Source organism: Petromyzon marinus, chromosome 5, assembly GCF_048934315.1.
Source record: "Petromyzon marinus isolate PM22_M1 ecotype Great Lakes invasive population chromosome 5, UKy_Petmar_22M1.pri1.0, whole genome shotgun sequence".
NCBI lineage: Eukaryota > Metazoa > Chordata > Hyperoartia > Petromyzontiformes > Petromyzontidae > Petromyzon > Petromyzon marinus.
In genome coordinates this window covers 15230138-15257411 of record NC_133671.1, presented here as the reverse complement: position 1 = coordinate 15257411, position 27274 = coordinate 15230138, and the positions used below count along the sequence as shown (strand labels likewise).

The window sequence follows — 27274 nt, the reverse complement described above, 5'->3', positions numbered from 1 at the left end:
GGAAAGTCACACAATTTGCACACGAACGACGCATTCACGCACGCACCCGATGCTCCGTTATAAAGTTTTGAAATGAAACATCTTTGAATTTTATTATGTTTTGAATTAGATAATTTAATTTATTCATTAGAAGCTTATATAATCTTACATCTGGAAGACTTAATTGAAAACGACATTTCGTGTGAATTTTCTCTCGTCGTTAAGTAGATGGCCTTGCTTGGGGGGGTTCGCTTCGATGCGGACTTTCACCTGTTTGGGATTGCGGGATCGAGATAAGGCGACGTGGAGTTGCTGGCCGTGCGAAAAGACCGTCGTCTGCAGATCGATTCCAACGTAATCGAACGTCTGATCCCTGCGACTTGTCGATTGTGATAGCGTGTGGAGGGGAGAATGGGAAATTGTCGTCGCCGCAAAACAGTCGTGTCGGTGGGGGCCAAGTCGTTCGCTCTCTCTCTCTCTCAAGCGTTCATCATGTTCATCGCAGATCAGTTTGGGCGTTTATATTAGTAATACATCTTACAATTCTGTATGGAGGAGGAGATACATACTAATGAAGTGACTAATCGATTATATTATAACAATACCCCTCCTCCGCCTCTGATCTCTGCACCTGATTGGGTTCAGTGATGACGATGACTTCGTGCTACTGCTGCTGCTGCTGCTGCTCTGTTTAAGACCAGAAGCAGGTGGATTGCTTCACTATTATGGCAAATCGCCAGATGATGCTGGATGTCATAACCAGAGAAAAGTCGTACTCAAATTGAAAATTTTGGGGATTTACGCTCCAACACACCGGTGGGCTGAAGTCGAAACTAATTGGCGTTTTGTTTACGTGACAAAAACCCTTACTAATTGGCTGTTGGGTTGTGGAGGGTTACGACACATTTATACTTACGCGATCCAACCCAAAAATCTTTGAGTACTGTATAGCCATTTGTTCCACCCATGATAACCAATATCGAGATATATACTAGATGTGGTGTGCCGGGTGCCTAATTATTTTCCGGATCACTGACTCAACGGAAAGGCTCGGCTGAAATTAAGTGCCGATTACTGCCCACTGGATATAAGTCGAGACAATTCTAAAGTGCAGTCATTCAGCTTCTCGGTTGCATATGAATCGATTGGCGGTGACCCGGGTCACCATCGTGACCCGGGGGTGCCAAAACCTCCATAACTTCGAAACCAGAAGACCGATGAAGACGGGAGATGTTACTGAGCCCGATACGCAACGCCAAATATGGAAATAAAAAACACGCAACACACCCATAAAAAAGGGGGGCTGCTGGGGATTTGTGCATGGAAACGGCTGTTTATTGCTTGTTTTGAAAGTACATCAGGATGTTGGTCTGGTCATTCCCCAGCACGTTCTGCTTCTTAAGGGGGTGGCTACCCTCCTTGTCTTTAGGAGCGAGACCACTTGGAGGCAATGGCGCACCAGACGCTCTCTTGGTACGGCCGGCGGTCACGGTCGTGCTGGCGGGATCGACATCGTCGTCATCATCGCTCCCAGCGTCGCCCTCCGGCAGGACAGGGTGGTAGTACTAGCGATGCTCCCAGAAAAAAAAAAAAACGTAAAACTATGCCCGGCCCACCAATATTTTGCAGTGACCCGGGCTACCGCCAATCAATTCAAATGTCAAATTCTCGGCCGAACATTACATTTATACACAGAAGCAACAGTTACTTGCGAAGGCTTGTCGCCACATGAATGTTAATATTGCAATGAGTTGAATGCTGCTGTGACAGCGTGATGGTATTCAACAGATAGCTCATTTACAAAACGCGTGGGGTTGACGTTTGCGTGGGCCCATGACGATGATTAACAAATCGAAGCAGACATTAAAGATATCGTTTGCTTACCCATGAACGTGGTGTGTGGCAGTGTATTGTTCACATCACGCACGTTCAATAGGTTTTCCATTGTGCCAACATTTGGTTATGATACAACACTTGTAATCGAATTAATTGTAAAACCTCTAATGATCGAGAAGGACTGGACGAAATACATTTACACATTTGATTTAACGAAAATTTACAGCCCCTCGGTATATATTTTTTAATCTGGCCAAATTAAGATTCTAAATAATTTTAAGTACCGTATTAAATATTTACAAAAATCTACAGATATCCACTCTGGAGTGACAGTGAAGCCAACAGAAAACGAAGCATGCTGTCAGTTACTCTTGTATATCCTCAACATAAAAACAAACAATTCAGCATAGTACTATATACCTCATGACCAATTCAATCAAGGAAGCTCGTCGCTTGCTTATTGCTCTCCCTGGGATATATTACATCCTTCTGTCGTTTGCAGAACACCGCTGTTCACAGAAACGACAAACCCCCAAAGCAAATCCTTTGTAAATTACCACAGCTTACCAATACAAGTATTTAGTTTGTGGGTAAATGTGTAAATACGCCCGTGTATGTGCTTACTTGTTTGTGTAAATGTCTCGGTACAGTATAATCTCCTAACAATGGAAATACCATCCTTGGACCGAATGCAAGCTTGTTTTGCAATACAAAGCAGAGGTTTATTTGGTATCCACATTAATTCGCCATTAGGTGGCCTTGTAAACCAACACCTACGGATTAATAATGCATTATCATCGAGTGAAAGGTGACATTGCAATAATATTCTAGTATCGAGGCATTCAACCCATTAATGTTTTATTGCATTTGTTCTCATCAACGGTATATGCGACCTTAATGTAAGTGCGCCATCATTTACTCGCGAGCGTGTTCATTCCTGTGCGGATGGTGTCATGGTGAGTGGCACTCGCACTCCAGAGGTCGCTAGGGTTTGATTCGATCTACCAAGGTGACAGCTGAAACAATGGGCAAGTTTGTTAAACCCCCCTCGCCTGTCCACACAGCGGTAAAAAAAATGGGTGCACCAGTTTAGTCAATTTGACGGTCGCATTTGGTGGGGGTAAAGTGTGGTTTAAGCACTTCAAACTATACAAACATATTTTTTATTTTACAAGGTAAGGCCCATTGAACTATATAGCTCATTTTCAGAAGTGACCTGGCCACAAATGATAGCTCAACGAAGTGGGTTATGTGGACATTTTTTAAAAGCATGTTTCTAAATGTGGAGGGAAAACCAGGAGGTCCTGGAGAAAAATCCACACGATCACAGGGAGAGCATGCAAACCCCACCGTTTAAGCCAAAGTTCCAGAGATGGACACATGCATGCCATGTATAACCCGATTTGCGCACATGTGAGACGAGTTGAAAAACTATTTTAAATTATCGCAATAAAGTACGGTAACACCAGTGTTTAAAATGTTCAACGTACAAGCACACGTGAACACACAGGAATGGAGGCAAAGTTCTTACATGGTGTTGATGTGCATTTGAATAAGTGCACACTCCACGTGCACACGTGGTTGAATTAACAGTAACAAATACACGTACTCGAGAGAAGTACAGCCTTGTCTGCAGGAAACAAGTCAATGTTAAACGTATTTGAAAGCTGCCTACACCGAGGCACAAGAATGCACACGGCATTTATGAAGGAAAGAAAATACTATTACAAATCATACCATCAAACACCCATTTATTTGAAGATTCCTAAAGCATAGGTAACACATTCACAGCTGTGGACCAAAACAAATTATTTAGAGAGATGAAAACGCATCACAGTACTATTCACGGAATGTCATAAAATGGAAACCGTAATATACGGCAGTCAAGGACTATATAAGCAGGATGACCTTACAGCCCATACACGTTCAAGTAAGCACACATTCCACCTTACAAATAAACATATCAACTAACCTTACTGTCGCAATGTGCTGATGTTAATGCATAACTATTCATAACATACCAATATTTACATAAATATGGTCGCTCTTATAAAGATGCAACTGATAATGCAGTGTGGTGCGCGGTATCGATAAAAATTTGGTCTATATTTAATGAGGCCAAAATATAAAGCTTAAAATATCGAGAAACACAATACATCAGACACGTAAGAATACACAATACTGGGCTAAATTATCAGAAAAATATTGCAAGTATATTATAATTTCACAGATATACAAATACGCACAGTGAACCAAGATGGGTGCCATTCATTTTTATATCGTTAATTTGGCTTTTCTGAATGTCTTTTCTCTCAAACATTCATCCAGCGTAGCTACTTAAAGCCAACGATTGTCTGTCAAGGCTATTTTCATCCTTAAAAAAGATGTGGACAGTATCATTGATGTAGTACACGATACAATGCTCTTGTGAAATGTCTAAAAATATCTTTGATGGCAAATATTAAGAACAATGACGCAATAACACTCCATTCAGTCAGAGAGAACGCATATTTTACATTGTGCCTTCAATAGTGCACATATGGCTGGATAAGAGCACAACCTCACGACTGGGATAACCATAATAAGCAAAACCAACAATTTTGCCATGACCAAAAAAACACAAACGCATCGCAATTTAAGCAGAGATTGCCAGTGACGGGAATAATTTGCAAAAGATCAAAATCAATTCCTGCATTTCAGTGGGGAACACGGGACTTATCAACATCTGTGTTTGCTTCTGTGTACTCGTTTGGTTGCAAACACAGCAGATTTACTTATCATGTGCTTGCACACTGTTATATATCATACATTTTTATGTTTTTGTATTACACCGTTTAAAATGCATGAAAACAGCATTTCATACCGATTAGTATCTGTGTGTGTGTGTGCGCGCGTATACACCGTTGTGTGCTCTATTCCCAATTATTGCTATTGCGCCAATCGCACGGACGTACGAGTGGCCTTCGTACCAAGACCTTGCAGCAGCAGGGCACCAGCAGCGCCTGCACAGCTGCCGTTTTTCTGACCGAAGGCCGCCGCCGCCGCCGCCGCTGTCACAGCAACTCGGGAAGGCTCAGTCCGGGTGGCTTGGGCTCCACGCAGTTGATCCAGAAGTTGGCGCAGCTGGCGTGGTACTGGTGGCCCCCGTACACCAGCTTGTAGCTGTCCAACTCGGCATCAAATGCCTGTTTGTTAAACACAAAATAAAGGCGGAGCGTCGTCTGCACCGGCATCGTCACCAACACCACTTTTTTTTTATTTAATTCAACTAATCGCAATATTGTATGCAAAAATATGAGGATGTAAATAACTCTCAATTCACGCATTTTTCTAACAAATATGAAGGCTCATCAGCAGAAACGTTGATAGGAATATATTAAATGCAACCGTCTCATCTGCCATAAATGATCACTCGTAAGGAAAACGCAAGAAAATAAAACAGGCCCACGCTATGTGCAGAAACTTGACGCGTACGTGGGGTCAAATTTTACAGGAGCACTGCCATGCTGCCTTTAAAAGCAGTGGGAATATTGACCGCAAGATATAATGTTGAAAGACAAGTGATTGAAACAAGCCTCACTGACCTTACTTCGAGCCTCTACATTGAGCAGGCACACACCACATGCCAGCTGCTTGGCATTTCTAGTCCCCGCCCTCAGAACGCAGGATGAGAAGTCCAATGCGCTTTCGTCTGGCTGTTGAGAGTGAGAATGAGACGCGCACTATTTTCGGGGACACGCACGCACACAAAGTCCAGGGCAGTGATTGCATTTGGACAAACAAATGTGCGTTGCGTACCGCATCTCAATAGGCTCGCAGACATTTTATGACGGAGAATTAAGAACGGTACGTATGAATGTACTGGTGGAGCTGACGTGGATAAAATAGAGAGGAAGCAACAGGGCGAACCTGTGATGCGTGCATTCGGTGAAAACGAAATTGATTACAGTATATGATGAATGGATTGAATGAATGGGGAATGAGTAATAGCCATATGATGATAATATGAAGAGGGAACAGTAACAGTGGTGGTGAAGAGGAGGAGATTAAGGGGCCGTGGGGGTGAGATCGGGAAAATAAGTGAGCTTTGAGTGAGGAGCAGAAACTAGAGAGCGACCAAAACAATGGGTAAATAATGATTCCTTACCTTCTTTTTATTGACGATCAAATCCCATGTGTGCAGTGGAAAAACAAAGCATATACTACAATATAATACTGTTACGTGGTTTGCATAATCTCCAATTGATGTACTTCACAAAATCTAATTCTTTTGTTGGATATGAGTTTTCATTACTGAGTAATATGCCCGTTAAAAGTATTCTGCCCCCAATGAGTGACAGTACAAAATGTTTAAAGATTAAGCGATGTTGATCAAGCACACACTCACCGATGCTACTGGCCAACATAGCTAATGCGAAACGCTCATCCTTGCCACATTTGTGTGCGTGTATGTGTCAAAAGTCAGTTAACCAATAACACATTGGTCAACCCATGACCTGTTGCCAGCAAGCATTCGACACATCACGTGGCCTCAACTTGCATCCAGCCTGCGACAACGTCCTGTGGTTACGTCACCCTAGCAGTCAATTGCCGGCTGCTGTTTGCATGCATACCCGCGTCCACAGGCATGCGTTGGGACACGAGATGAGCGGCGGGTTTGTGTGGCTTACCAGTAGACTCACCGTGGCGGTACTCAAGGACAGAAAAGCCATGAGGTTGTGCCACACCAGCTCGATCTCCTTGAGAAGGCCCTGCAGCTCCTCGCTGCACACCGCCGCCGCCTTGATGCCAAGCTCGACCCGCTTGGCAACGCGGTAAACTTCCACAACACCTGGCAGAGCGACGTGCCCGGCAAAACACATTCAACTCTGCTGGCCCTCTCATCACAGTTTTTTTTATATTCAGAAAAAAAAGTAAACAATACAAAAATCATCCGAATCATTGAGAAATGCACGGGAGGAAATTGTTGTGTCCTAAGTACTGTGGTTGAAATGGTAGATGATGACCAGAAGGGGGAAGTGTAAAAATGCACTAGCGGTTGTGTTACAGCATCCCAGAGTGGAGGGATGCAACGGCGAGGGAGGATGGGGATGGGTGGTGCTGATGGTTTGAGATTGCACACCAAATGTATAAGATTCAGAACAGGAAAGATAAATCGGCATTAAAATGTCTCGGAGGAAGAGAAAAGACATTTAAAAAATATTTATAATGTAAGTATATTCGTATGTTTTTGAGTTTTACTTCTTTAATAAAAAAATGCGTAAAATGTGCATAAATGCGTTGAGAGAAATGCTGTATGCTCCAAACATCCCAACTTCTCACAACCTGAACTGCATAAAATTCGAACTGACTTTTTTTACTCTCTATGTAGAAATGTTAATAATCATTACATTTAAAAGCAAACTGACAGATCTATCTTGTTCATAAAACCTTCCAATATCATAGTTGTGCGTGAGCGCTCATATGCTACAATACGCACTTTTCTGGCTGGATGCAAAATAATGAATGCATCAGTGCTTGCTGTAACAAAAAAACTCGTTTGTCAATAACACTACATAGTCAGGAAAAAATATAATTGGCTTTATTTTGGACAATGACCCTTCATACCATTGCCTGAAACACCACCATTTTGTTTTCCTTTTAAGGCCGAAGTAATTGATGAATGTGTTTGGATGTCTGTTAATTGTGCACCACTGCTATGGTTGTAGGTGCTCGAAGCTGACCTGTCAGATACTCCATGCCCTGCTCAGATTGGATGACTTCCGTGCACACTGCAGAACTGCTGATGCCATTCAGCACGGTGTTGGCTTTCTTAATCACCTGCCAAATATACAGCAAGGCAGCTGGGTGAGATGAAACAGCTGCAACTTAAAACAGTACTTCGGAACATTTTGCGTAAACACATCGTATTTAAATAGACTTCTGAGAATGCCCACGTTAAACGAAATTTTCTTTTCAGTTTTTGAAGTGAGGAAGATCTGATTGAGACAATCTGAACAATACTATTCTTCGTTTATATTTTAGTTTCACTTAAGAAAGTACTGTGCTTGAAAATCGCAATTTCTTCAAATGACTATAATCGTAATAAAGCATTTAGGTTTTAAGCAGTAATGTCAGCAGATTCCAGCTTGGCGAGGCCTTCATTCAGCATCGTGACAACGGTGGCCGATGATGATAAATATACAAAGCAGCCCTACCTCTTTCGCACTCTTAAGGCACCGTCGCCACTCGTACGCGTAACGTTCACTCTCCTGCGAAGAGGTGCAACGGCAACAACAAAAAACGCATCAGCTTTTCAAAGACAGTGACGTTCCTGGTGAATATTGAACAAATACGTCGGCAGTGCAGGGACAGAGAGGTCACTTTTACCTCCACCTCCCCTGTGAGGTCCTTGTATTTGTCGCGGATGATGGGAAACGCTGGTTTTTCACTGAGCGTGTTGGAGCGCTCGCGTGGCATCGGCTGTGGCTCGGGGGCAGCTGGGATATGCCCTTCCTTCTCATCCAGACTCAGGCTGCGCTTGTGTGTGGCACCAGCTGTCGTAGTATTTTGCCAAATGACACAAAAATTAAGAACGTGAGGGTACCAAAACGTAAAACGGTGCTTTGAACGCTGCCGCTGCTGAAGAACAGAAAGTCGCTGAAGCTTAAAAAAATTATATCTGGCAGACAGAGAGCCATGAGGAACTTTCACAATTATTTTTTGTTTAACAGCTGGGTAGAATTAACCTATATTCTTAGCTCTTTCGGTAAAGTCACGTTGAAGGGAAACAATAAAATACTAAAATATATAAAACAATAAAAATTCTCACGACGTTTCGACCATAACACAAACGGTCATCATCAGGTGTGAAAGCCAACGGCAAGAAACATTTGAAAGAAGTGGCGGTTTGCATTAATTTATTTATAAATCAATAAGTAAATGCAAACCGCCACTTTATGAATTACTGCAGTCACGAAAGCTTTAAATCAAAATTAGAATTAACCTGTTTGGCAAACTTAGACATCAGCTTTTAAATGATATTGTCGGCAGCAGAAACTCTTCAAAGTGGCATCTATGTAATAAACCGATTTTAGTGATGAGTCTACATATGATACCATTCCTATGATATGTATTTAAAACTAAAATTAGCATCTATTCTTTATAACAGGCTTCTTCTTTCATTTTGCATGTAAGCAACAGTTTGTATAGATGTCATAGTTGAATGTTAAGGTCCTTCAACCAATTCAAGGCGGCAGTAGATGCTGTATGGATTGCAGCGATACCACCAGGGTGTGCATGGATGGCGCACTCAACGGTGATGTGTTATATGGTCTGGGCTTTACCAGTCACATGTTTGTAACAATTCATCACTCGGTCATCTCTGAAATACAACAAAAACAGGGCAGAGGCCACCCTGGCAAGTCAGAGCGAGGCATTGGAGCTGTAGGGGAACTTCAGTGCCTACCTTGCACAGTCAGGTCGAAGGTCTCCAGCTCGCTACGGATCATCTCCTCGCTTGACCGCACGCGGGACTGACCGGCAACAGCCAGGAAGTCAAATCTGCTGGCGCGGCGGCCTTCCTCCTTCACGCCATCCTCCAGCTGAGTAGTAGGGGCATCTTCCTTCTTGCTTTCCTGCTTCATCATTATCATCAACAAACATGTTCAGTTAAGAGCCTTAAAAGCATCAGCGATTTGCAACCAAATGTAAAACGGAACAATACTATGGTAGCAGGCAACAATGATGATTAATAAAGTTATTGAAAGCTAAGAGATAAAAAGAAATAGTTTTCAGGAAATAGTTATATTTGAGGCAGAACATTTTTATAACATTGGGAGGTATGGCTGATTATAAGGGAGCAGAGGTAAAAGGCCTAAATACATTATATTAGTAAGTCTACAAAATGGTAAGGACATCTTCAGCATATTTTCCACGTGTAAACAAGTATATATATATAAATAAAATAAATTCCAGCCATCTCAACTGACTAATGGTTGAAGGTCTCCCCACGGCATATCAGTCATGTACTTTGCTGATCAATGTGAGGTATATTGTTCTTTAAAAAAATAAAAAAAACTGATGCAGGAAAGAATGATCTGATGTAGCTGATCACCTCCAGATAGAGCACTGGGCCTGGGATAAGTGAGCCTATTCGGTGCAAGTGACAGCTTTGGAGCGTTGTATAAACGAACCGTGCTCGCAAAGTCTCCAAACTCATCCTCAGCACCAACAGGTTCCGTGACAATCACCGTCTCTCCAGCGCCACACGCTGATGGGAGACTCTCATTGCTGCTGGCGGTATGCAGCGCCACGCCAGAATGCATGGGCTTCTCTGCCCCCATAAAAAACTGGGGCTGAGCCTTCCGCCCCTCGGGTCGCTGAAAAGGAACAGCACGATTATAGCATTGGTTGGCTTCATACGGTGCGAAAGATGTTCAACATACATATGAACATGTCGTGCACATGTCACCAATAGCTATAGATAAAATAAAACACACTGCCAAGATTCTGAACCTTTGTGCTGAAATGATAAAATAGCAGGCTTTTAAGTTTGTTTTAAGTCACTATCTGTGGAATGTTGTTGACCCTGGCAAATGGAAAATTGGCACCATCCTTTTATGAAATTAAATGGGCAGATAATAATGGATGTAAAGTCTGTGTAAGGTCTTGTGACAGCAGCTGCATGTAAATCCTGAGTGGAGACATGACATTCTACAACCACATAGTTTGGCTGTTAAAATGTTGGAAATCAATCGTTATTAATGGGCACTGGATGTGAGTGGCATTTGGAGGATGTTTAAAGATAGCTGCAAGGCCAGAAATAGCGAAGAACAGATTGCCTTTTTTAAGTTGGGGAATTTGTGATGAGTAAACAACACATGATATTGCATTTGCTGCTGACGTTTAAAAAAAAAAAAAACACGCTTCAGTAATCGATAAAAATGTTCTTGACGATCAGTGTTTTGTACGCAAGCACCCACCAACCCTACCTCAATTTTTTGTGCGTGCGTCTTGTGCCGGCTGTGTGTGGTCACATCCTGGTGCTCAGACCAGTCATAGCCAGTCAGGCTGCTGGTCCCAGACGATTCACCGCCAAAGCTCCCAAACGGATCAAACCGCATCTCCTCCAGATCTGTGCACAATGTTCACATCAGAACATTTAGATCCTGAGTCTACAGAGATACAGTATAATGGTTACAAATAGCAACATCTTTGCTGTTATTGTATATTTAGAAAAGGAATCCTCAAAATATTTATACTGCCAAGTGCATAACACATTAGAGTTGACCAGGTGGCTCAGGTCAGAGCGCTGAGCCGCCACCGCCGCCGAGATCCTGGGTTCGAATCCAGGGAGCCGCCCATGATTAAACTGGACTTAAGTGTCGTCAGTTGATAGCCTCTGCCTCGCCATCAATTAGACAAAAAGACATCAAGTAAAATTTGGTTCTGCACTTAATCTGGATAAATTCCAAGTTTGGAAAATTCAAATATCAGTTTGACTGTCATGTGATGGAAATTAATCTCACATGACAAGAGTGAATGGAAAAGTGCTGCCCTCTATTGTGTAGGTCAGGTCACTTGAATGGATTTCAGAGGTAGTCATCCAATATCTGGTTCTGTGGGCACTTCTTGAACATGCATTGCACTTCGAGTGATCTGAATACTTGTTTTCTTGACATTACACTGACATAAAAATTTGGAAAAATTTGGGGAGAAAGTTATTTGTACTGTATTAAGTTTATATATTGGTGTATGGTGAAAATACAAGTTATTTTTCAACATTCTGTACACTAAGTGCATTCAAATGTAAATATATCACGTAAATATGTCATCTGGCTGGTCAAATTAATTTAGTTTTACCTCCTAAGTCTTGCAAAGTAACTAAAAGCTAATAGTGTAAAAATGTGCCAACACTATTATCTGTTAATTGAAATTCAAGCTGAAAAATATGGTAAAATAAACGCTGATTTAAAGCTTTCGTGACTGCAGGGATTCATATTATTGGTTCTTTCGGTAGTGTCACGTAGAAGGGAAACAATAAAATAATAATAATATAAAACAATATATTTTTATTATTTTATTGTTTCCCTTATACGTGACTTTACCGAAAGAACCAGGAATAAAAATAAACGCCGTTATCAAATGTCCAAGTACTCTCGGCAGGCCGTAATGAGCCACAAACTGTAATGAGCCACAGAACGGTGGTTTAATTTTAGTTTCCGATGTCATATCACGGTATAAATTGGCGCACAGAGTGATCCCCGTTACCCGTTGAGTTCTGCAGCTGCTGGCCGGGATTGGCTGTGGCTGGCAGGTCGAGCGAGCTGTCCGACGTCACGTGGCGCAGGTCAGCCAGCGAGCCTGACGCACGGGGCTCGGAAGACGACAGGGACGCCACGTCATCCGAGTCGTCTCGGCCGGCCAGGACACCCGCCAATGGCGGCAGCTCCAGCGACTTCACCGAACCGCTGTCCTCCCGCAGGCACAGACGCGCCATGCCGCCGCCTCCAACCAGCGCGGGGGCACAGGACGTGGCAGGTGCCACCGCGGGCGCCGATGAAACGGACAAAGCGTCGTCAGAGTCGTCACGTCCCACCGACGGCAGCTCCAGAGACTTCACGGAGCCGGTGTCCTCCCGCATGTTGAAACGCAATGCCACCGGAGTTCCGAACGGCTTGCTGGACTGTGTGGCATCAGGCAGTGGACCCTAAGCAAATGGTAATTGTAACACAAGTTTTCGCTTTTAAATACAGAACAAATTTAAACTATGAAACGAAGTTGTGCGATGGCCGACGCACTCGAAAATACTTGCCTGCAAGTCTGAAAATTCGTATTCTTCACTGCCCACCATGGCAATGCCGAGTGACCCTTTAGTTGGGTCCTCCACAGCTTGAGGTGTGTCCTGGGCTAGCTGCCTGAAAATGCTATACTTGTCTTCAGCTTCACCCTGCCTGGGAAGCACCTCCCGGAAATCTTAATTGTTGTAATATAAAAACAAACATGACTTGTAGCATATACTCATCATATAAACACTGAAAAAAAGTATAGTGCAATGAGCCATACAAAGCAAAAAATGGATAGTGCAAATCGACAAAAGCTACATAATTACCTTTAAAAGCTGGGAACGGACTTTCCTCCTTAATTTGTATTTGTTCATTGCCACGAAAGGCAGAAAAAGACGTGAAGTCGGCAAAACCATCGCTCGACGCCTTTGTGGAACCGTCTTTCGCTTCGGATATAAGAGGGGGCGTGGCAGTGTCCGAACGATGTCCAACAGCACTAACAGAATGTGACACCTGACTTGGGGGAAAAGTGGGAAAACCTGACAGTTGTGGTGCATCCCAGACTGGTCTTGTGGGCGGTGACTCTTGGAAACAGTCAGCGGTCAGGCTGCCACCCATCGCAGCTGAGACCGCGGCTGCCGTTATCCTCGATGGTGGAGGATTGATGGATGAAGGAGGGGCATCTACAACGCCGTGGAAATCGGCAAAGTCTTCTGAATTGGCAGTGGGCACTGCTGTCACAACCGGGTCTTCACCTTCACAGCAAAATGATAAAATATCACTGCGGTGGCAACGTATTACTGCCAGCTAGTTATATGCAAGCACAATTTGTAGGTATTGAATATGTACAAATACAATAATGAAATTGACCTTTCAGGATAAATAACTTTTTTTTTTCAGAATTTTTTTTCTGAAAATGTTTATGTCAATAAGCATTTTTACCATCATTAATAAAAATTATCCTTTATATTTAATAGGTTTTCTTTAACCTGTATATAGTTGAAAAAACAGGAACATATTACCGTATGAAGTAATATCATTGTAACATTACATGAAACTGGACAATTATAATAAGAATGAAAGTTAAAATATTATAGACTCAATTGCCAGCTTGCTGAAAGACATTTTGCCACATTTTTCAGAAATAAGCCATGCCGATTCCAAAAACAGAACAATTTTTCACCAAAAAATAAATCAGTGCAGATAACGTCAATCAACAAGACAGTAATTGGACTATATATTGAATCAAAAGATATCTGCAATGATCACATGATCAAAATGCATTGAGTAAACCATGCAGAACGACGTGCAAGGAAAACAGATAAAGGCATGCAAAAGTTTAGAAGTTGTTACTGACCTGACACTACAACTGCATTCAATGCCAGTTTATGTTCGCATATGTCGGCAGAAACAGAAAGTTTGTTAATCCAATCGAAGTGTAGACGCACTCCGGGTTACTGCCCAAGCCTGCATTGAGCTGCCCTCTGCTGCTGAATTGTCCAAAAGTGTGCGAGCACTGTGTCGTGTGTTGGCGCTTTCAGAGTTTACATGCCTAGATAATGTTCGTAATGTAGTTATTTTAAAAACCTTGGTTTGGCGCTTACGCATTACGGAATACCTAGCATCTAAATTTGGTCTCTGCAGCACATTTCATGTATACACATCACTGAAGTACATCAGAAGTATACAACTACCCTTGATGTTTAGTAAGAATGGTTGTTGCATTCTCACAATTAGAGGGTATATGAGCAGTTTAAATGTGACTGGAAGGTACATGTTCAGGGTTTCATAAACTATGGACAGGTGTTGCGTATTAACCATTGCTCGAAACGACTTTAGTAAATAAATTAAGAATTTAAAAGCAAAGAAGCACAGAGGGTAACTAAATGACAACCAATATTACCTGTAGTTACATGGCACTTAGAAAGTAAATGATTTAAAATGAAGTACAAAAAAGGTCGTTTGAATGCATCTCATGTGTATATGTCCACCGCATGCGTTAGTAATGCCGTTAGTATCCCAACCACCAAAGCCAGAAAGAAATGAAAATACAATAAAACAAAATAAATCAGCATGACTGTTATTTCATTCAGCAAGATTTTGATTGGATAAAGATCAGTTTATTTACTTCAACAATGCATTTTGATACAGAATAAGTTAGTGACAACTAATATTAAATCAACAGTGTAAACAGTAAGTCAAACCACAAAAACACACACGATAATAGACCTATAGGGTTAAACATAAATATGATAGGATATAACCGACACGAATTCGCAGTGATATGCATTGGCCATTCACAACAAAGTCTGAAATTGATATATTAAGCCAATGATTGTGTCAAAACAAGACAATATCAGTCTGTGTGAAGTATAGGCAGCCTGCGTGTTTATTCCTTAATCTAGCAAAATATTATTTAAATAAGCTGTGGTGCAGGATTGCATTGAGCACTTCAGACTTATCAGGCATGCTACATCCATTAGCAACAGAGTTTTGCTTGTAACAAAACTGAAGAATGGCCTATGAAATAACTCAAAACAGTAAATAAGTTGGGTTTTTTTTTTCCCAAAGGGACTCTTTAGATGTTTAATGGTAATATTCAATTTCTGCAAACTGTTTTTTTTTATTGGGACATGTTGTGACACATCAGTGGGTTTTATATGCAAAGGAAGAAGAGTTGTAGCTTTAAATAGACTACTCAAAAGCAGGGGAGAACAAACACTTGGCTGTATCCAGAAAAATCAAAGCACTGAGAATGCTTCACTGAATACTTTCGGCCAAGTTTGTTTTATTCATTATAGTGTGCGCTGGTTGTTTTTTTTCTCTTTACTTTTTGTTTCGGTAAACTTTGTTCACTTAAGTAATCCTATTTATTCATTTCCCATGCCTTGCAAGAAGAAAAAAAAAACATTTCTGTTGTCTCCAACTATGTTTTCAATGTTTGCCATCTCATTAAAACTGTACTGAATGTTCTGGACAGCACTTCCATAAATTTTGTACACCCCTGCTCTTGAGCGATTCACCAGTACACACTTGCATTCGCTGCAGCTGCTGAAGCGTCCAGGGAGCGGAAAACGCTGTATTTATCTGACGGGTCTGCAACGCACAATTGCAGGCAAATCACTTAGCATTTACAGGTGCAGCTGCATTGCGGCAATTTAATTTAAAACACAGTAATTACCTGTACGTTTTAAGCGCAAAAAGCAGCGTTACCACAACCACCAATGCTGCGTTCCCATGACCACTTAAATATTGGGCCGGCACCGTTCACGAAATAAGCAAGTGGGCCAAGCTCACAAAACTGCTTTGTGTTTAGTTTGTTGTCCTTCCCCCCCGCACCTCCCGATTCGCAAAGTTGGCTACGTACGGTGCGAAAGAAGTCCAACATACCTACGTACATTGCCCGGATTCCAAGGGCAGCCTTACCCAGCCAAGAGAGCAGTAACATGGCCACATGGTTCTCGCATACTGGGTTGAGTTAAGTGGCTTTACCAAGTATGTTATGTGCTTTTAGCCACAACGCTCTTGGAAAACGCTGTGGAGTACCAGGGTCAACAGATAAGAGATGCGAGCCATGATTCGGTGTCTCTCACTTAGAATCAGGCACAGAATATTTATTTATACTGGAGGAATCCGATGAGATATGAAGCTCTTTTTAAAAAATGTCAGGGATATGCTTTTTTTTTACACAAAATATTTGCAGATATAAGCTTAACATGATGTAGCTTACCAAAGTATATGTTAACACTTGTTCAAATTGAATAAAACAATATTATTGCTTCCCCCTGTCCATGGTTCGACCATGCCTTTCTCTCTCTTGGAACACAAATGGACCATTCCTGGGCCAACGAACCCATTTACCAGTGGTCATGGAAACGTAGCACAGCTCTACCCAAAGGAGAAATAGGCAGGCTGGAGGGAAAATGAGAAGGTCGGTGTCTTTGACTCGGTACCTGGAGGGGGTTCAGGCACCGCTTTGGGGCTGTCTTCTATCTCGCGGAACACGGCGTACTTGTCAGAGCCTGACAGCACGGGGACTGCTGACCCAGGCGCTGAGCTGGGTACCATTGGGGTGGCCCAGGATGCCCTGCAAGGACACAGTCGACCGTCTGGCTCCTCATCGAAAGCTGAGCAGCGTTTATACATTGTTTACTTTGGAGTACATTCTCTCAGTCAGAGTACCACCATCATGTCTTTCATACAAATGGATTGAAATAAAATTAACCAGATTTAAACAAAAATGGTGATAAAGCGACAGCGCAGTGGTTAACACACTGTTTTGTGAACCTACCGACCACAGTTTTATTCCCAGTTACGGCTAACGTCATTGGCAAGTGATATCTAAACAGGATCTGGGCTCCTCCCTTCACCAACCTGCACTGACCAGCATGGTAAAGTATGGTCCAAGAACAGCCATGACCGACATTGTGTGAGGAAGGCCTTCATCCAACAGTGGATTGACAAAGGGCTGTAAATTATCATTGCATCATCATTGATGTTTAAAATAATGAGTGTTTATCATTTGCAAATCAAATTACCAAATGGTAATCATATTATGAGAAGCTTACCTAGTATCTGCTGGTATCTGGGGTCCAGCTGCCTGGAAATCTCCAAATCCTTCAGGGGATGAAGCTGAAGCAGACTGGAAATCCTGGAAATCATCAATCTCAGTGGAAGTAACCTGCAAGGTAAGAGAATTCATTCATCCTTGCAGCAACAAAAAGATGACAAGGCTGGGTCATTTGCCAGCACCAGCGATATTAGTATACATTTATGTTAGTGCTTTTGTGTAGGATGCGCCCGGCTGGGAAATATGTAATGAAATTAGCCTCCTCAAGTATGAAATCTTACATTCTCATTTTTGTTGCAGGAAGACATTTAAACTAAAAAGTAAAACAATTAGCATGCAAGTGACTTAATGACGCAAGTGCATCATACTCTGCGAGCGCTTAACAGTTTAAAGGTATAGAAACTCAAGGATGCACAGCTGAGATTGATCAACCAAATGTTCACCGAGTCGTACCTGCATGCCAGCAAAGGAACCAATGACTGAAGGGGCAGAAGACATTGTTGAGGAGTTGGGAAGGGGACCGCTGGCACCGACGGACATGTGAGCGGGGCTGTGTGTGGCCGAGAGGGGCAAGGCGGGCCCTCCACTCGTTGACCGGCCAGTGATGGGGACCAGCTGTGGAGCCAAGCCTTGTGTAGAGACACTCGCGTGCGCTGGGCTGGGAGTGGCCTGCATTCCTGTGGAGCCTGGGATGTTGAGCGTTGGGACAGGCGGTGTTGGGAATTGGCCCAGACTCTCCAAACTGACCATAGATGCCCCTCTCTTCCAACAAATGCACAAAACAAAAACAAGAACATTAGTATTTGCATTGTGTAACACAAACAACATGCGAGCTGAAGTGACAGGTAGCTCCTACCGAGCCTGCTTCACTGAGGACTGGGTTCAATCCCCGATTTCAACTACTAGTGGTTAAATTGATTTCTCACGCACATCAAGTTGACGGTCTCAGCCAAGTCACCAATGATGGCACAAAAATAATTTTACATTTGGTTTCTCATTTAATTCGGTTTGATATGCGACACTCTTTTCAGCTAATGAATAAATATCTAACCTATGAAAGATGTGACTTCTATGATGTCATCGTTTGGGCCCATTCTCCGTCACAGGGTGGTGCATTCAGCTTGTGGGCAGAGTTCTGATTGGAACGTTATTTGTCTCATCATATCACTGACAGCACAACTTGAATATAAATTGCCAGAAAAAAATGTGTACCTGAGAAATCGCGATGAGGGCTAACACCATGTACAGCTCTTCTTTGGAAAGCTGCCCAGGCAAAGTACGGTTGGCCAGGGCCCATATGTGACCCAGCGTTTCACGAGGAAGCCCAGACGACAACAGGATTGGGTACAGCTTCGATGTGTCGATTCCCGCTGGACACATACTGCTCTCCAGCACTTTTCTGTACACGTCTGTAACAAAAAGGCACATTCCCTAAGTAAACATGTAGGGAATATTCATGAGTATCTTTAAACCTTCAATAGCATTCAACACATTAGAGAGTAGATGTATGGCTATTTTGTCAATCCACTGATGGATGAGGGCCTGCCTCTGCCACGTGAGTCGTGGGTGTTATTTTACCAACGTTAACTCTGCAGGTCATTGCAGTTTGAAGGTGGGGAGCATAAATAAAATACAATGGATTGTCTGCACTGCACTCTGCTGCCCACAATGTAGACTTGCACCTTCTAATGACCTGTTGTTCATGGTGAATAACCATCCAAGCACTATCCAGGCTAAATTCTACTGAGCGTCTTAGATTTAACCGGATCAGTTGCATTCCTGGTGATTTTGTCATATATTCTAGCGTATATCGATAGTGTACCTAACATATTGCTAGTTGCCATAATAAATGGATATTTGAGCATACAGTAATAACATTCTACTTAATATGTTTTAAGCATATCGAAGTTCCGATATATTTTCACATTGACCAAGTATTATTATGCAGAAAATGGCAGTGTGCTAATATAAACAGCCAGGGAGTTACTGGCCTGTTGTTCTGTACAATATTTATTGTTAAATTTCACAGATTAAAGTGTTGTTCACGCTACAGTATGTCCTCGCTTAACGCGGCAGATGCGCTCCTGAAAAGTGCAGCGTTAAGCGAAACACTCGCTGGCCGAAAACAATTTCGCCATAAATAGAACGATACATTTTGGCGAGATATGATGTACGCACACACAATAACATGTTGGGACAAATAACTGACGGTACGCCACCGCGTTACTGCACCATTTCCGCATACTGCATCGTACCACTCAGCCGCACAGCTCAAGTAGTTTGACGTCGACCGCTCGTAAGCCACGTCATAACAGGTCACGTTCAGCGTTATAACGGGGCACGTTCCGTGTTATAATGGAGCGCGTTCGGTGTTATAACGGCCGTGTTTTGCGCTGTGCGAAAACGTTCCCTAATGGAAGAACCGTGTTATAGTGAAAACGCGTTGCACGCACAAGCGATAAGTAACGACTTACCGCACTGACATTTGTGACTGCTACATGCCGACATTCGGGGCACAAAAATGCATTGCAAAATGTAGACATACCGGGAACTAGGCTGTCACTGAAGAGCCAGGCAGGTAGCAAAGGTTGTAGGGTGTCCTGCGTTGAAAAGCTTGGAGCTACCGATGTTGGCACTGCTAAAACAGAAGACAGATACTCACACTTATGAATAACCTTTACAGCACTTAACAAATGTGATGACAAAATTAAAAACGGAATATGTTGATTCTGTAGCGTCACCATTCCAGCAAAAGACAATGTTTAAAACATGCTCCATTTTCATACTGAAACACATGCCAGGTGATGCGTATGCCTGTACGTTAATTTGGCATGCAAAAATATTAAATCCAAGCTGCTCAAGATTTACCTTGGGCAGTGGGGTGTATAGAAGGTGGTGCTGATATTGGGCGATTGGAATCGTTAAAGGAATGTGAAGAAGCACTGAGACTATAGGATTGGGTTGAGGAGGGAGGTGGCAAGGAAGCGTCAGAAACCGCGGGGACACCGTGGTTGGGATAATGGATGGAAGGCTCGGCAGACATGGTCGGGATGGAAGCGATAGGGCCCGGTAAGAAAGCTGCGAAATCCCCTGTAGCAGCTGGTGCCAGAGAAACTGCCTTAGGAGGCGGTAATGGGGTGGAAAAGTGAGAAGGGAGGGAACCATGCATAGAAGTGCCACCACCAAATGCTGAGGACGGGCCAGGGTTCTGGGAGGGGATAAGAATCTGGGATGGGCGACCAGGGCTGGAGGCTGGAGGGTGTGAGGGTTGAGGCTGCTTGGGAACATCTGGAGGCAAACACAATACCAAAATGACAAACAAGGAAAACCCACACTGCAACAAAAACAAACGACAGTGAAACCTGCGTGCAATAACAGCTGGGAATCATCACAAGTTGAACATTTATCTACATCCTCTTTATACGCATATTAACAAGACATTTTCATAATATACAGAAAAAAGAAAAATACAGTTGAAATATGGGTATATAAAGGTGCCAACAGATTTCACTGTAACAACAACATATCAACAGAATGCGCACACGTGGTATAATTCTGCTTATACAAAATACAACGATGACCTGAAGGTTGGCAAAACTTAGTAAGCAATTTCTACACTTTTATTTACGTATTATTTCACTGGCAATTCTGGTGAACTCGGTATGTATTTCTAAATTACAGAATATAACTTGTGCGCATTGAGCCACAGCAAACAAACTGGTATACTGACCTTGTGACCCAAATAAAAATATAAAATCACTGCAATAGAGCTCAACTATATTTTTTTTACAAAGAATCCTATTCATACATAATACTGTAAATGTTCTCAAATATCTAACAAACTATTATCAGATGACTTCGAAAATCTTAACGTTACATGGTTTGTAATTATTTTTTGGAGTGACATTAAGCTTTTTGCAGTGATCAAATTACCTTTAAAAAGGTCACCGTTTATGGCGGTGCACATGTACAAAAGTCAAACATCAATAAGGGAGAGGTAATGCGTTCACACCGGTCTTGTGAGGAGTAGAAGGGTGCTGGATCTTCGCCTGCCGCGTGAAGCCGGCAATGTTGCCCATTATGGCCTCCAAGGCATCATCACGCTTGTCAACTGCCTATCATTGCATTCAATACAAAAAACAAACACGTTTCACAAAGGTGGAATTATTCAGCAAGGGTGCTCTTAGAAAGCCAACATATAGACAAGGGCTTCAATAGTAGTGTATCCATGCGTGTACAAATGAATCGATTACTTCCGCATGGAAAGCTTACTCAAATTATTCCGGCAACGCATCTGTATTGTTTCGGTCATGACGCAGATTCCAAACAGGATAAAAACAATTGTCCAATATTTTCATGAAACTCACGAGGACATTATGATCAATCGTATTATTGTATATCAACAACAGCTACGAGTGCCTTCGATTACCTTTGGCATGTGAGTATTCGAATACCTATTTTAGGCCTCTGACCTACAAATTAGATAACATGAAATAAAGCAACCAAAAAAATTAAAGATACAACGCAACTCTGAACTAAAATAGACACCAATTGACACAAAATTCCAAGATGAAACATTCTCCACTGACAAAATTATCGATATCATGATGCATAAAATGGCCCAGCCATGTGTGATACATGAAGCTCAAATCTCTGAATACCTTGAGCTTAGAGCTGCTCATCAGCCGCAATTTGTGCTTCTGCTCTTCAAACTGTCTTCTTTTCCTATCCTGTTCTTCCCTCTTTCTTTGTTCTTTCATCATTCGTTGCTGCTCCTCTGCCAGCTTCCTTTCACCCAGTGAAAGAAATGTGAAATTGTAAACAATCACAATATATTAACGGCATCACGTCGATCAGAATTATTTTTTTAAGAAGTGATATTATTGCGCCAAGCCGTTATATTTGGGCAAGCCAGCTTTGTATTTTCAAAAGGACGCCGATTTCAAAAATGAGAACAAAAAAAAACATGCAAAGAGATTTCATCACATGCGATGGGCTTGCCTTGACAAAATGGAATTACAAGAAATTTAAAGACACGTTACATACTTTCTCAAGCATGGTATTGGATGTATTTGGAGAAAATAAAGCTTATGGCTAAGTGTCCATACAGCACTTACTGTTGGCTCACGGCATAAGTGGGCGGAGATGACCGGATTTGATAAAAGGGTTGCTGCTGGGCAAGGAACTGCATGCCTCCTGACTGGACCATGCCCATGGGAATCCCACCCTGATTCCATAGAGCACACGAGGACATGACATCACAGACACCAATGAATAAAATAACAGTTTCTTCTAGTCAGTACATTACTGTATTGTTTAATTTATTTACATGCTATTGTGCTTTTCAAATATATCTGCACACAAAAAGGTTACAATTAAAAGTCATAAGCTTAGCACAACAAATAATTTTTGTTCGTGTAAAAAAGTAGCTAAATAATTAATTCGTTTACAACCACCAAGTATTGGAGAATTTTAACAAGCGCTTTCAACCATCAAAAGAATGAAAAAGTAGAGATGAAATGACAGGCAGACAGATGGCCGGAAGACATAATAGAGTACATCCCATTTTTCCCATCGTAAATAACAATTGCTCCTGTGAATAGGCAAAACGTATAAAGCATTTCACAAACCAATCTGTTATTCACAGTGCAATCTGACAATTATAATTTAACTGTATTTTAAATAAACACGCAATCAAAATGTATTGCAATGGATTTGATATGTATGCTTATATTACAGTTCAATTACAACGTAACACGCATGCTAGCACGATTTTCGCCCCGTCTTTAATCTGACAGTGCAGCCGTTGGTACCTGCATGCATACAGCTCCTTGCGGGGACATATGCGGAGCCATTTGTCCCCCGTAGGCCATTCCCATTCCTCCCATCATGCCTGCCTGCATCTGCACACCTGGAGGCATCATGTAGCCTCCTCCTTGTGATGGCTGCAAGCCAGGCCCTACACCTGGGGCTTGGATGAGCAGGGTGTTTGTGAGAGGGGATTAAATTGGAACACAGCAGTAACAATAAGAGTGAGATGACTGGCAAGCAGTAATATTACATTTTTATAGGTGTCAAAGTTAGGCTTTAAAGTTATTGCCTATTTTTTTTAGCTTTTCTGCATTTATTAGCAATGTTGCTTAAATAGCAAATTTCACACTTTATTATGTTATATATGTATATATTGTTCAAGTTGGTACATGTCAATTAAAGTATCAAACAACATACCTTGTGTTGATCCCATTGCTCCAACAGGAAACATGAAGCTAAAATAAAACACATTAAATTTTCATTAGCAATCTATCACACATACAGCATGTACTGAACACAGCAGTCAATGTACATTTATTTTAATTCGAGAGTAATCTACTCCCAATATTAGTTCCAAACGTATTTTATAAAATGCTACAGGTTAGCCATTAATTTCAATAGCTTTACACTCAATCAAAGATAATGACCTTATGAGTGAAATGTAACAATTTCCTGGATAAACGACAGCCAAATTGACACGTACCCACACAAGGTGCAGAATTTCTAAGTATGGGGAGGTTAGAGTTGGAGGGGTCGGAACCAGACCATGGCTCAATTATAATTACAATAGTAGCTGAAATTACATTTACAATTTTACAGTGTGATTTTAATTCATTACGAAGTACCCAATTTCAATTGTATTTGACTCCAAGTATTGTAGTAAAAGCCTAATGTTATACGGAATTAAATGAAAATGCACAAAACAAAATCCGCATTAAGTTTAATACGAAATGGCCAGCAAAGGGATGGGCAGCTGTAAAACGGAAATAAATGCACTTCTACATTCCCATCTGCGAATGTCCAAAGACACCTATTTTACAATGTTCTAAAAATGTCATTCCAATAATCATTAGCATGATTTTCATTTAAATTAATTCAAGCTTACTTCACGTTAATTGTACTGAGTTTTTTTTTATTTTAATGACCGTTAATTGAAAATGTAACGCCTCTCTCGCCACCATTGTCAAGATGCAAAACAGCATTCAGTAAATGCGCAACATAGACGTCTCACTCTAAGTTTGATAATTCGCGAGTGGCGACATGACGTTCAGTTCCATGATTTCACAGTTCCATGATTTTGGATGTACAGTACATGTCAGACACTTTTAAAGATGTGGCCAATCACAAGTAAAATTAGGAAGTGGCTTTTTACTTAGTTTAGAATTTCACCCAATTAGGCCTGCAGATAGAATTTGTTTGCCTTTCTCCACCATGACGCTCATGATTATGTTAAATATTATATTTTAAGTCAAATTAGGACGCGTATCAAAAACCATAGGTCCTTGCCTGTAACATCGGCAGTTCACCAGCACACATTCAAGCAAGCCTGACTCTGCTGATGAGACATTGAATAGCAAAATCTGTCCATAGTTTGCCTCTATTGACTCAATTATGTTGAAATTATGCACTCCCAGAAGGCCGTACGTCCAATCCATTTTTACGTGGCGATGGCTATATCAAGGACAGAGAGTCTGCTTACTTGTTATTTATAAAATATCATGTTGTGGATGCACTCAGACGGTCTTCTGTTTTAGGTCAAGCTGCGGTCGTGACAGAACATTCTGTGTCAAATGTTAAATCATTAACACATTCCAAGAAAAAGCCATAGTTGACCAAGGTTGCCTCATTTTCAGAACTACCTCCAGCATAAAGCGTGAGACTGCCTCTACCATCAGGCAGGAGACTGCCTCCAGCATAAAGCGTGAGACTGCCTCTAGCATCAGGCATGAGACTGCCTCATGGTGGAGTGAGACTGCCTCCAGCATAAAGCGTGAGACTGCCTCTAGCATCAGGCATGAGACTGCCTCATGGTGGAGTGAGACTGTCTCTAGCATCAGGCATGAGACTGCCTCTAGCATCAGGCGTGAGACTGCCTCTAGCATCAGGCAGGAGACTGCCTAGTGGTGGCGTGAGACTGCCTCCAGCATAAAGCGTGAGACTGCCTCTAGCATCAGGCGTGAGACTGCCTAATGGTGGAGTGAGACTGCCTCTAGCATCAGGCAGGAGACTGCCTCAAGCATCAGGCGTGAGACTGCCTAGTGGTGGCGTGAGACTGCCTAGTGGTGGCGTGAGACTGCCTCAAGCATCAGGCGTGAGACTGCCTCAAGCATCAGGCGTGAGACTGCCTCAAGCATCAGGCGTGAGACTGCCTCTAGCATCAGGCGTGAGACTGCCTCAAGCATCAGGCGTGAGACTGCCTCAAGCATCAGGCGTGAGACTGTCTCTAGCATCAGGCGTGAGACTGCCTCTAGCATCAGGCGTGAGACTGCCTCAAGCATAAAGCGTGAGACTGCCTAGAGGTGACTGCCTCTAGCATCAGGCGTGAGACTGCCTCGTGGTGGAGTGAGACTGCCTCATCATACTAGAAGCGTGAGACTGCCTCGTGGTGGAGTGAGACTGCCTCCTCATTCTAGAGGCGTGAGACCGCTTCTAGCCTCAGACGCGAGACTGCGGAAATCGTTCGCGGATCCTCCGCACAACAAATCGGCGTCAGCGAACGCCGCCGTTGAGGTGGCGAGGTCTCCTCGTCCTCATCGTCCTCCTCCTCCTCGTCACGCCCAACCCGCATCTTATACATCCTAAAACATAATCCTCCTCCTCCTCCCTCGATGAATAATTCACGTGAACGGGGGAGACCCGCGGGCACCGTGGGTAAAAGGAAACGAAGCCGCGCAGCGAGGCGGGTTCACGCGACTCCCACCGCAGTGGGCAGCGAGGCCCTCGCGATGTCGTTTTTAGCTCTCAGCTCTCTCTCGGTTCTCTCTCTCTCGTCTACTCCCTCTCCGTCTCTTACTTCCCTCCGCCTCCTCCTCCTCCTCCTGCAGCGCCGCCGCCGCCGCCGCCTCCACCCGAGCCGCCTTGGTACGCCATGTCTTCGCCGGCCCCCGTGCGATCAGATTACCTAGCGCGGATAGGCGCGGCCGTTTCGTGCAGGCAGCGGTGGGTAGAGGGGGTGGGGGGCAGCCCGCGTGCGCGCGCTTATCCGCAGTGGGAGTTATAATGGGAGGGGAGGGGCGGGGAGAGTGACGTCACGCGGCAGAAGCAAAGGCGTTTGAGTGGTGTGGGTGGTGTTGGGGTCTTCCCCTTCTGGAAGATGCCATGTCACGCGTGGAATTTTATTTTTAAAAGACAAAAAAAAATATATCATGGGACCTATTCTTTGGGTCTTTCGGTTAAGTCACGCAGATAGGTTCAAAGGAAATAACGAAATACTACGACGTTTCGATCGCAACACGAGGGTTCGACATCAGGAATTGGGACCTCCCTTGCCAGTATCAAAATGTGAGAATGTAGATTGTAACCTTTTCTGGCAATAAAACAGGCGTTAAGATGTTGAAAACACCAAATTGAAACCTTTTGCAAGCGATCATGTCTGCATTAACCACATATACTTGTGGTGAACATGCACACAGAAAAAACACATTTTCAAATTTTGCTAAAAAATTAATATTTCACCAGAAGCCACACTCGCTTGAGATGGAACAAACGCGTCTACGTTTGCAAGGGGTTGTTTGGAATCGTCAGAATATGTATTTATACTGGAGGAATCCGATGAGCTATAAAGCTCTTTTTTAAAAACAGATATCCATATTTTCATGTGTGTCCAGTACCCTGGGTGCCAAGTTTACAATTTACGGGGGTGGTAATTGGCACAAAGGGGCCGTCCATAAATGACGTCACGCAATTTTGGACGATTTTTGACCCCCCCCACCCCCTCGTCACACGGTGTCACAAAAAGTCAGACCCCCCCCCTTAAATATGACGTCACAAAGCTCTGCCCCCCCCCCCTCAAAACCATATTTCCATTTTGAAAAATAAAACATGCATCAAATCGCTTTAAACTATTGTCATTGTAATGCGTATTTAATGTGGCGCTGCACTGATGTTGTAGGAGTGTTGTTATGACAATTAGTGTTGTTATAACAATTCTTTATTTATTTAAAGTTGCGCATTTTGATGTGACGTCACATTTCTCACACACCCCCCCCGTCACACATGGTCACAAATGTCTGACCCCCCCCCCCTGTAGGTGCGTGACGTCATTTATGGACGGCCCCAAAGACAAATATCACCCATGTAGCCTTAGCAGACT

At 42.8% G+C, this 27274-nt stretch overlaps 1 protein-coding gene across 10 annotated transcripts; it reads right to left on the bottom strand.

Moving 5' to 3' along the window:
- Positions 1 to 3549: 3549 nt before the first annotated feature.
- SYNRG (synergin gamma) lies at positions 3550 to 26159 on the bottom strand. Of its 10 annotated transcripts, none has more exons than XM_032947086.2 (26): positions 25976 to 26159; positions 23380 to 23417; positions 22965 to 23122; positions 22269 to 22378; positions 21813 to 21939; positions 21164 to 21266; positions 20020 to 20439; positions 19697 to 19789; positions 18364 to 18560; positions 17605 to 17913; positions 17150 to 17262; positions 16535 to 16668; positions 15615 to 15677; positions 13939 to 13950; positions 12908 to 13336; positions 12611 to 12771; positions 12067 to 12505; positions 10788 to 10930; positions 9990 to 10175; positions 9263 to 9434; positions 8185 to 8351; positions 8013 to 8066; positions 7539 to 7635; positions 6486 to 6646; positions 5400 to 5510; positions 3550 to 5000 (listed from the first exon to the last, which is right to left on the bottom strand). In XM_032947086.2, the coding sequence occupies exons 1-26, from the start codon at positions 26050 to 26052 to the stop codon at positions 4869 to 4871; spliced, it is 4206 nt and encodes a 1401-aa protein (XP_032802977.2). In that variant the 5' UTR covers positions 26053 to 26159; the 3' UTR covers positions 3550 to 4868. The 10 variants fall into 10 exon arrangements, 9 of the variants coding, with proteins under 9 accessions (XP_032802977.2, XP_032802983.2, XP_075918074.1 ...); XM_032947092.2 differs by having other exon boundaries at positions 6498 to 6646; XM_076061959.1 differs by having other exon boundaries at positions 19697 to 19786.
- Between the last annotated feature and the right edge of the window lie 1115 nt (positions 26160 to 27274).

What these genes read in the sequence shown, in the direction of transcription:
- SYNRG (XM_032947086.2), bottom strand. Translation starts at nt 26,052, where the DNA reads ATGGCGTACCAAGGCGGCTCGGGTGGAGGCGGCGGCGGCGGCGGCGCT. An exon ending in CAGATACCAGCAGATACTAG is followed by an intron (nt 16,669 to 17,149) that starts GTAAGCTTCTCA and finishes GTGTCCTTGCAG; the next exon opens with GGCATCCTGGGCCACCCCAA. An exon ending in GGGCATGGAGTATCTGACAG is followed by an intron (nt 6,647 to 7,538) that starts GTCAGCTTCGAG and finishes TCGCTCTGCCAG; the next exon opens with GTGTTGTGGAAGTTTACCGC.